Here is a 10763-nt window from a genome sequence, read left to right as displayed (position 1 = left end):
CTGCCACTTTGTGGTGTTTTGCCTCAGAACCTTGCTAAAATTACGATTCTGAACTGCCACTTTGCAGTGTTCTGCCTCAGAACCTTGCTAAAATTACGATTCTGAAATGCCACTTTGTGGTGTTTTGCCTCAGAACCTTGCTAAAATTGCGATTCTGAACTGCCACTTTGTGGTGTTTTGCCTCAGAACCTTGCTAAAATTACGATTCTGAACTGCCACTTTGCAGTGTTCTGCCTCAGAACCTTGCTAAAATTACGATTCTGAAATGCCACTTTGTGGTGTTTTGCCTCAGAACCTTGCTAAAATTACGATTCTGAAATGCCACTTTGCAGTGGTCTGCCTCAGAACCTTGCTAAAATTACGATTCTGAACTGCCACTTTGTGTTGCTTTGCCTCAGAACCTTGCTAAAATTATGATTCTGAACTGCCACTTTGTGGTGTTTTTCCTCAGAACCTTGCTAAAATTACGATTCTGAACTGCCACTTTGTGGTGTTCTGCCTCAGAACCTTGCTAAAATTACGATTCTGAACTGCCACTTTGCAGTGTTCTGCCTCAGAACCTTGCTAAAATTACAATTCTGAACTGCCACTTTGCAGTGTTCTGCCTCAGAACCTTGCTAAAATTACGATTCTGAACTGCCACTTTGCAGTGTTCTGCCTCAGAACCTTGCTAAAATTACAATTCTGAACTGCCACTTTGTTGTGTTCTGCGTCAGAACCTTGCTAAAATTACGATTCTGAACTGCCACTTTGTGGTGTTTTGCCTCAGAACCTTGCTAAAATTACGATTCTGAACTGCCACTTTGCAGTGTTCTGCCTCAGAACCTTGCTAAAATTACGATTCTGAACTGCCACTTTGCAATGTTCTGCGTCAGAACCTTGCTAAAAAGCATTCCTTACAGGAGATTGGATGGTTTGATGACAACAACAATGCAGTGGGAGTTCTAACCACCAGATTGGCCACAGATGCATCTCTGGTTAAAGGGGTAAGCACAATGCTCTGATTTACACATTGAGAGAGCGATCAAAATGTATCACATCAATGTCAATTCAGAATCATTCTACTGTACAAATCTTTAAAAATGTCTACCTGTACATATGCTTCTATGTATTTACAGTTGCATTCTTTAGAGTTGCAATGTCTGATAATGGATGGAATCTACTTGTTTCCTCTCTCCTCACCACCAGGCGACTGGGTCTAGGTTGGGTCTGGCCACCAACACAGTCTGTGCTCTCACCATCGCCATTGTGGTGGCCTTCATCCACAGCTGGCAGCTCACCCTCCTCATCCTCGCCTGTGTGCCCTTCCTCATTGGAGCCAACATCATTCAGATGAGGGCCATGGCAGGCCACGCCTCCAAAGACCAGGGTGCCCTGGAGCAGTCTGGGAAGGTAAACATCAACTTTCTATTGCAATTGGGTTTGCAAAATTCCGGTAATATTCCCCAAATTCCCCAGATTTGCCAGTAATCCCAGTAATAGGTTTTACGGAATCAGGAAAATCAGGGAAACCTTAAAACAGGATATCTGGATAACCAGGGAATTTCAGGAAGGTTACTGCTAGTATGCAACCCTAATTGCAATGCACTTTGGGACAGTGGGCTATATCAGTGTGTGTGATACCATGTGTTCAAATAAAACGTTAATATATCTTTATTAATATTTTGTAGATATCTACTGAGACCGTTGAAAACTTCAAGACAGTTGTTGGACTGACACGGGAGGACGTCTTCTTTCACAAGTTCATGGACAGTCTAGAAAGACCATACCAGTAAGAGTACAGTCATTCACTTTGTTATAGACTCAGCTTTTGGATTGTTTGACCTTATAACCTACAATCAAGTACTGATTACATTTCAATTGAATACATCAGGAACGGTTTGGTGAAGGCTCCCATCTACGGACTAACATTTGCCGTTGCCCAAGCAATCCCTTACATGGTCAATGCTGCAATCTTTCGCTTTGGGTCCTGGCTTATTGCTCACTGTCACACAGAATATGAAAATGTTTTCCTGTGAGTATACATACAGGTACTGTTATATCCTCATCTAAAATGAATACATTCATACCAGGGTTGGGGTCAATTCCATTTCAATTCCTGTCAATTCAGGAAGTACACTGAAATTCCAATTCCAGTTCTCTTTAATGTTTTTCAATGAGGAAACTGTGGAATTGGAATTGAGTTTTGAATTGACTGCAATTGAAATGGAATGTACCCCAACCCTGACTAGAACCCTTGGCTGCCAGATTGTCACTACACGGTAATATAAAAATAATTATAACATTAATTTGGTGGGTGTGTCACGATCGTCTTGATGAGGAAGAGTGGAACAAGGTGCAGCGTGATAATGATACATCTTTAATAAAATGAATACAAAACAAATACTTATACAAACAAACAAAAGTGAAGCTATACAGACTAAGTGCTAACATGCAACATAGACATAGACAATTACCCACAACAGCCTAATGCCTATGGCTGCCTTAAATATGGCTCCCAATCAGAGACAATGAATGACAGCTGTCTCTGATTGAGAACCATTCAGGCAACCATAGACATACCTAGACACCTACACTCAACACAACCCCATACACTCTACCAAAACCCCCTAGACACTACAACCACCCAAGACGAGACAAATACACACAAACATCCCCCCTGTCACACCCTGACCTAACCAAAATAATACAGAAAACAAAGATAACTAAGGCCAGGGCGTGACAGGGTGCTTATACCGTTGGGTTGGATCATGTGGAATCTCAAATCTCCCTGTGACACCCCCGTTGAGTCATGACCAGGGTCTGCCAATATAGTGGCAGTGATAGTACAACACTGTCCTTTTCTTTCACAGTGTGTTTTCTGTGATCATATTTGCTGCCATGAACATAGGAGAATCAGCATCTTTTGCTCCTGACTTTGCAAAAGCGAAAGCAGCTGCTGGGAGAATTCTTGGCTTGTTGGAGAAGAAACCAGAGATTGACATTTACAGTGAGGAGGGAGAGAAGCCAGTGAGTGAGCTATAATGTGTCTTACTCCAATATAAACAAAAAAAACAATGATATCACATTGTGTTTTTTCTGGGACAATGATCTGGAACAAAAATGTTGTCTTTTCCAGACGGACTTTGTCGGGGACATTGAGTTCCGAGGGATACACTTTGCGTACCCGACCCGTCAAAACGTGAGGGTTCTCCAGGGGTTGAGCGTGTCAGTGGGGCCTGGTCAGACCCTGGCCCTGGTCGGGGAGAGTGGCTGTGGGAAAAGCACCTCCATACAACTACTGGAGCGCTTCTATAGCCCTGCTGAAGGAAAAGTGGTGAGACCCAAAATAATCTCATAATACATGTCATATAAAGCACGCTTTTCAAAACTGTTTCAAAGTGCTAAACCAGTATACTGGGAACTGGAATGCAACAAATATAGTAAAACTGTTAGGCCACTTTTCAGCATTTTAATATGTAATATTTGTAACATTGGTGGATTATTAATTCCTTTGGTATTCCAAGATGTTACTTATTTTTAATCTGAACATTTTAAACATTCTAAACCTAAATCTGTGGTATCATTGTGGTGTCTCAGTTAGTGAAGGTGTTGGCCTAAATCTGTGGTATTATTGTGGTGTCTCAGTTAACGAAGGGGTTGACCTAACTCTGTGGTATTATTGTGGTGTCTCAGTTAACGAAGGGGTTGACCTAACTCTGTGGTATTATTGTGGTGTCTCAGTTAACGAAGGGGTTGACCTAACTCTGTGGTATTATTGTGGTGTCTCAGTTAACGAAGGTTGTTGGCCTAAATCTGTGGTATTATTGTGGTGTCTCAGTTAACGAAGGGGTTGACCTAACTCTGTGGTATTATTGTGGTGTCTCAGTTAACGAAGGGGTTGACCTAACTCTGTGGTATTATTGTGGTGTCTCAGTTAACGAAGGGGTTGACCTAACTCTGTGGTATTATTGTGGTGTCTCAGTTAACGAAGAGGTTGACCTAACTCTGTGGTATTATTGTGGTGTCTCAGTTAACGAAGGGGTTGACCTAACTCTGTGGTATTATTGTGGTGTCTCAGTTAACGAAGGGGTTGACCTAACTCTGTGGTATTATTGTGGTGTCCCAGTTAACGAAGGGGTTGACCTAACTATGTGGTATTATTGTGGTGTCTCAGTTAACGAAGGGGTTGACCTAACTCTGTGGTATTATTGTGGTGTCTCAGTTAACGAAGGGGTTGACCTAAATCTGTGGTATTATTGTGGTGTCTCAGGTAATGAAGGGGTTGGCCTAACTCTGTGGTATTATTGTGGTGTCTCAGTTAACGAAGGGGTTGACCTAACTATGTGGTATTATTGTGGTGTCTCAGTTAGTGAAGGTGTTGGCCTAAATCTGTGGTATTATTGTGGTGTCTCAGGTAATGAAGGGGTTGACCTAACTCTGTGGTATTATTGTGGTGTCTCAGTTAATGAAGGGGTTGACCTAAATCTGTGGTATTATTGTGGTGTCTCAGGTAATGAAGGGGTTGGCCTAACTCTGTGGTATTATTGTGGTGTCTCAATTAGTGAAGGGGTTGACCTAACGCTATGGTATTATTGTGGTGTCTCAGTTAGTGAAGGGGTTGGCCTAACTCTGTGGTATTATTGTGGTGTCTCAGTTAGTGAAGGGGTTGACCTAACTCTGTGGTATTATTGTGGTGTCTCAGGTAATGAAGGGGTTGACCTAACTCTGTGGTATTATTGTGGTGTCTCAGTTAACGAAGGGGTTGACCTAAATCTGTGGTATTATTGTGGTGTCTCAGGTAATGAAGGGGTTGGCCTAACTCTGTGGTATTATTGTGGTGTCTCAGTTAACGAAGGGGTTGACCTAACTCTGTGGTATTATTGTGGTGTCTCAGTTAGTGAAGGTGTTGGCCTAACTCTGTGGTACTATTGTGGTGTCTCAGTTAGTGAAGGGGTTGACCTAACTCTGTGGTATTATTGTGGTGTCTCGGTTAGTGAAGGGGTTGACCAAACTCTGTGGTATTATTGTGGTGTCTCAGTTAACGAAGGGGTTGACCTAAATCTGTGGTATTATTGTGGTGTCTCAGGTAATGAAGGGGTTGGCCTAACTCTATGGTATTATTGTGGTGTCTCAGTTAATGAAGGGGTTGACTCTACTCTGTGGTATTGATGTGGTGTCTCAGGTAGTGAAGGGGTTGACCTAACTCTGTGGTATTATTGTGGTGTCTCAGTTAATGAAGGGGTTGACCTAAATCTGTGGTATTATTGTGGTGTCTCAGGTAATGAAGGGGTTGGCCTAACTCTGTGGTATTATTGTGGTGTCTCAGTTAGTGAAGGGGTTGACCTAACTCTGTGGTATTATTGTGGTGTCTCAGTTAACGAAGGGGTTGACCTAACTCTGTGGTATTATTGTGGTGTCTCAGTTAACGAAGGGGTTGACCTAACTCTGTGGTATTATTGTGGTGTCTCAGTTAGTGAAGGGGTTGGCCTAACTCTGTGGTATTATTGTGGTGTCTCAGTTAGTGAAGGGGTTGGCCTAACTCTGTGGTATTATTGTAGTGTCTCAGGTAATGAAGGGGTTGACCTAACTCTGTGGTATTATTGTGGTGTCTCAGTTAACGAAGGGGTTGACCTAAATCTGTAGTATTATTGTGGTGTCTCAGGTAATGATGGGGTTGGCCTAACTCTGTGGTATTATTGTGGTGTCTCAGTTAACGAAGGGGTTGACCTAACTCTGTGGTATTATTGTGGTGTCTCAGTTAGTGAAGGTGTTGGCCTAAATCTGTGGTATTATTGTGGTGTCTCAGTTAACGAAGGGGTTGACCTAACTCTGTGGTATTATTGTGGTGTCTCAGTTAACGAAGGGGTTGACCTAACTCTGTGGTATTATTGTGGTGTCTCAGTTAGTGAAGGTGTTGGCCTAACTATGTGGTATTATTGTGGTGTCTCAGTTAGTGAAGGGGTTGACCTAACTCTGTGGTATTATTGTGGTGTCTCGGTTAGTGAAGGGGTTGACCAAACTCTGTGGTATTATTGTGGTGTCTCAGTTAACGAAGGGGTTGACCTAAATCTGTGGTATTATTGTGGTGTCTCAGGTAATGAAGGGGTTGGCCTAACTCTATGGTATTATTGTGGTGTCTCAGTTAATGAAGGGGTTGACTCTACTCTGTGGTATTGATGTGGTGTCTCAGGTAATGAAGGGGTTGACCTAACTCTGTGGTATTATTGTGGTGTCTCAGTTAATGAAGGGGTTGACCTAAATCTGTGGTATTATTGTGGTGTCTCAGGTAATGAAGGGGTTGGCCTAACTCTGTGGTATTATTGTGGTGTCTCAGTTAGTGAAGGGGTTGACCTAACTCTGTGGTATTATTGTGGTGTCTCAGTTAACGAAGGGGTTGACCTAACTCTGTGGTATTATTGTGGTGTCTCAGTTAACGAAGGGGTTGACCTAACTCTGTGGTATTATTGTGGTGTCTCAGTTAGTGAAGGGGTTGGCCTAACTCTGTGGTATTATTGTGGTGTCTCAGTTAGTGAAGGGGTTGGCCTAACTCTGTGGTATTATTGTGGTGTCTCAGTTAGTGAAGGGGTTGGCCTAAATCTGTGGTATTATTGTGGTGTCTCAGGTAATGAAGGGGTTGACCTAACTCTGTGGTATTATTGTGGTGTCTCAGTTAACGAAGGGGTTGACCTAAATCTGTAGTATTATTGTGGTGTCTCAGGTAATGATGGGGTTGGCCTAACTCTGTGGTATTATTGTGGTGTCTCAGTTAACGAAGGGGTTGACCTAACTCTGTGGTATTATTGTGGTGTCTCAGTTAGTGAAGGTGTTGGCCTAAATCTGTGGTATTATTGTGGTGTCTCAGTTAGTGAAGGGGTTGACCTAACTCTGTGGTATTATTGTGGTGTCTCAGTTAACGAAGGGGTTGACCTAAATCTGTGGTATTATTGTGGTGTCTCAGGTAATGAAGGGGTTGACCTAACTCTGTGGTATTATTGTGGTGTCTCAGTTAACGAAGGGGTTGACCTAAATCTGTGGTATTATTGTGGTGTCTCAGGTAATGAAGGGGTTGGCCTAACTCTATGGTATTATTGTGGTGTCTCAGTTAACGAAGGGGTTGACCTAACTCTGTGGTATTATTGTGGTGTCTCAGTTAGTGAAGGTGTTGGCCTAAATCTGTGGTATTATTGTGGTGTCTCAGTTAGTGAAGGGGTTGACCTAACTCTGTGGTATTATTGTGGTGTCTCAGTTAACGAAGGGGTTGACCTAACTCTGTGGTATTATTGTGGTGTCTCAGTTAACGAATGGGTTGACCTAACTCTGTGGTATTATTGTGGTGTCTCAGTTAACGAAGGGGTTGACCTAACTCTGTGGTATTATTGTGGTGTCTCAGTTAACGAAGGGGTTGACCTAACTCTGTGGTATTATTGTGGTGTCTCAGTTAACGAAGGGGTTGACCTAACTCTGTGGTATTATTGTGGTGTCTCAGTTAACGAAGGGGTTGACCTAACTCTGTGGTATTATTGTGGTGTCTCAGTTAACGAAGGGGTTGATCTAACTCTGTGGTATTATTGTGGTGTCTCAGGTAATGAAGGGGTTTGCCTAACTCTGTGGTATTATTGTGGTGTCTCAGTTAACGAAGGGGTTGACCTAACTCTGTGGTATTATTGTGGTGTCTCAGTTAACGAAGGGGTTGACCTAACTCTGTGGTATTATTGTGGTGTCTCAGTTAACGAAGTTGTTGACCTAACTCTGTGGTATTATTGTGGTGTCTCAGTTAACGAAGGGGTTGACCTAACTCTGTGGTATTATTGTGGTGTCTCAGTTAACGAAGGGGTTGACCTAACTCTGTGGTATTATTGTGGTGTCTCAGTTAACGAAGGGGTTGACCTAACTCTGTGGTATTATTGTGGTGTCTCAGTTAACGAAGGGGTTGACCTAACTCTGTGGTATTATTGTGGTGTCTAAGTTAGTGAAGGGGTTGACCTAACTCTGTGGTATTATTGTGGTGTCTCAGTTAACGAAGGGGTTGACCTAACTCTGTGGTATTATTGTGGTGTCTCAGTTAGTGGATGGGTTGGATACTAAGACCCTGAACCTGTCGTGGCTGAGGTCTCAGCTGGGCCTGGTGTCCCAGGAGCCCATCCTGTTCGACTGCAGCATCTCAGAGAACATCCAGTACGGGGACAACAGCAGAGACGTCTCCCAGGATGAGATAGAGGAGGCAGCCAAGAACGCCAACATCCATGACTTCATCATGGGCCTGCCAGAGGTATAGTAACAGTATAGTGAGGGAGATGGGAGGAGACATGATAGGCTGTAGCTGTAGGATGATATTTGAAGTTTTCTCAAAGGCGATCCAAAAAATGTCACTGGTGAGGTCACAGTAGAACGTAAACTACTGTCTCTCTACAGATATTCATATAGAATAGCTATTGACTAGCCCAGAACAGGCTGTTATGACTTTATATTTTAATTTATATTTTAAAAGTGTTCAATATAGACAAACACTATAAATTGTGTTGTTGTTTTGTCAGAAATACAATACCAGGGTTGGGGACAAGGGGACCCAGATGTCTGGAGGTCAGAAACAGAGGATAGCCATTGCCAGAGCTCTGGTCAGACAGCCTAAAGTACTGCTGCTGGATGAAGCCACTTCCGCCCTGGACACAGAGAGTGAGAAGGTAAGTCACATGGACATTGAGTGTCGGCCATCTCATTTTCTACCTATTAATTCATTAATGGCCTGGTCACACACAAAAGCTTATCTTCACACAGTATGTCCTCTCCCTCCTTCCCAAATAACCTGTCTCTGTCTTTCCTCCCTCCCTATCCCTCCCTCCCCCAGATTGTCCAACAGGCTTTAGACGCCGCCCGGCAGGGCCGCACCTGCATCGTGATCGCCCACCGCCTGTCTACCATCCAGAATGCAGACCAGATAGCGGTAATTCAGTATGGTCAGGTGACAGAGCAGGGTACACATACTGACCTCATGGCTAAAGGGGGGGCTTACTATGCCCTGGTCAACGCACAGGTCACCCACTAACTCATATTCAGATTGATGTTTTGCAGCGTATTTACTGTTCTGTTGAATGTTGGTTTGTGAGCTCTTTTCATTGAGCTGCACTTCTTAGCCAGGTCCCCCTTGAGAAAGAGGTCTCCTGTCCATAATGGGACTTCCTGGTTAAATAAAGGTTATATATAAAAATGTATAAAGAATAAGGAATCTATATGGATAATGGTATGGTAGCCATAACTCACTTTAAACGGACTACTAAAATTATGTTGAATTGCATGATACAAACTGTCTCATTGTCAGTTTGTTTGATCACATGTAGGTGGTAAACTGAAATGTAGCCTATTGGGTTCCTGTGCTTTTGGGTTCCTCACTGTATGACTCACTTTAGCGTAATGCTGGAACACGGACATCAGCGTAAATAAGTCTTGATAAGCTGCCTGGAATGAAGGAACTGTTCTTGACCATGGCACCTTTCATTGTCTGAAGACAACAAGTACAGTATGTATTTCTATAAGGAAAACAGTAAGACACATTATCACAGTTAAATGACTGGATAAAAGCAGTGATTAGGAAAGGTTGTATACCTGTAAATATGAGAGGTTGATGTTCAGAAGACTGTTGTATGTTATTGTATACTGTGATATTTGGATTATTTTAAACAGGGACACTATGCTCTAGAAGGCAAAGTATGCATTGAAGAATATCTATATATTTAAATTAGTACGCTATGTAAGGCTGTTACTTGTTTGTAAATATGCATTCAAATAAAACATTAGATCCCATAACATGTTATTTTTAACCTGATTCTAAAGTGACATAATGATTCATCTGTAATCTAAATTAGATTATGCGGAATATGTCAATACATTTTCAAATAAACTTGGAACTCGTTCATTTTAAATGCAACTAAATAGGCTACTGAAGTCTGCAGAGGGCTGATGGACACAAGATGGCGCCCGTTGCCAATGAAACACGTTAGTGGGGTAATAGAACTTTCAAACGACTTCAATTCGATTGAGGCCTATTTCAAATGCCACTAAATGTAGCCTATCTCCAACCAAGGCTAACTTCGGTAAAAATGCCACTTGTTTTCCAACTGTAAAAGAAGATTTAAATAACACTAGGTGGCATAATTGTGTTAGGCCTATGCGAAATAAATTGTAGAAATGTATGACCACATCGTTTTAGGCTAGTGTTATGGAAATTATCTTATTTGGTTTACATGATAAAAAAATTGTGTAAAGGTAACATTTCTTATCTTGCACGCCGGCAACATTAATTGTATTTCAACCTCCCGAATTCAATCAGAAATAATAGTCTACAGCTCGCCGTAAGAGAATGATTTTTAAAAACACGTTAAAACATTTTTGTTGTCATCAAAATCTCATCTTAAAATAATAAAATCGCGATAGTTCCAGGCTTGGTGTTAAACGAGGTGGGCCTATTTCAAAAGGCCCAACATGAAGCGATGAACCAGTTATCCCTATCGTACATGCCCTTCTCAGTCAAGTCAACCTATAACATTTAGGAAGAAATGTATTATTCTTCGCCAATGTATTCACTTCGTTACATATGTGTTTTATTTATTAAGAGTTCTAAGAGTTTTATAAATGAACTTAGCCTACATTTGTAAGTAAGTTTCCCACAGCAAGTGAAACATGCACCGCTCCACTGTTTCCCAAATCCAGTAGCTGATTTGGTTCTGGGTGCCACTGCCGAGATTACTCAAATATATACTAAAGGCAGGCTATAGTTTTTTTAAAGC

The 10763-nt window shown here is 42.1% G+C and overlaps 1 protein-coding gene across 1 annotated transcript in view; it reads left to right on the top strand.

Annotated features, from left to right (window-relative positions):
• LOC129837085 (ATP-dependent translocase ABCB1-like) overlaps positions 1-9071 on the top strand; it is a 29153-nt gene extending 20082 nt beyond the window's left edge. Inside the window, exons 18-26 of the mRNA XM_055902998.1 lie at positions 876-986; positions 1189-1392; positions 1671-1771; positions 1874-2014; positions 2853-3009; positions 3119-3316; positions 8045-8251; positions 8517-8663; positions 8828-9071. Coding sequence (XP_055758973.1) covers positions 876-986; positions 1189-1392; positions 1671-1771; positions 1874-2014; positions 2853-3009; positions 3119-3316; positions 8045-8251; positions 8517-8663; positions 8828-9025 — 1464 coding nt within the window. The 3' untranslated portion in view covers positions 9026-9071. The remainder of the gene's footprint in view (positions 1-875; positions 987-1188; positions 1393-1670; positions 1772-1873; positions 2015-2852; positions 3010-3118; positions 3317-8044; positions 8252-8516; positions 8664-8827) is intronic.
• The last annotated feature ends 1692 nt before the right edge of the window (positions 9072-10763 follow it).

This window comes from Salvelinus fontinalis, chromosome 38, assembly GCF_029448725.1.
Source record: "Salvelinus fontinalis isolate EN_2023a chromosome 38, ASM2944872v1, whole genome shotgun sequence".
Classification (NCBI taxonomy): Eukaryota; Metazoa; Chordata; class Actinopteri; order Salmoniformes; family Salmonidae; genus Salvelinus; species Salvelinus fontinalis.
This window is presented reverse-complemented; position numbering and strand designations above follow the sequence as displayed.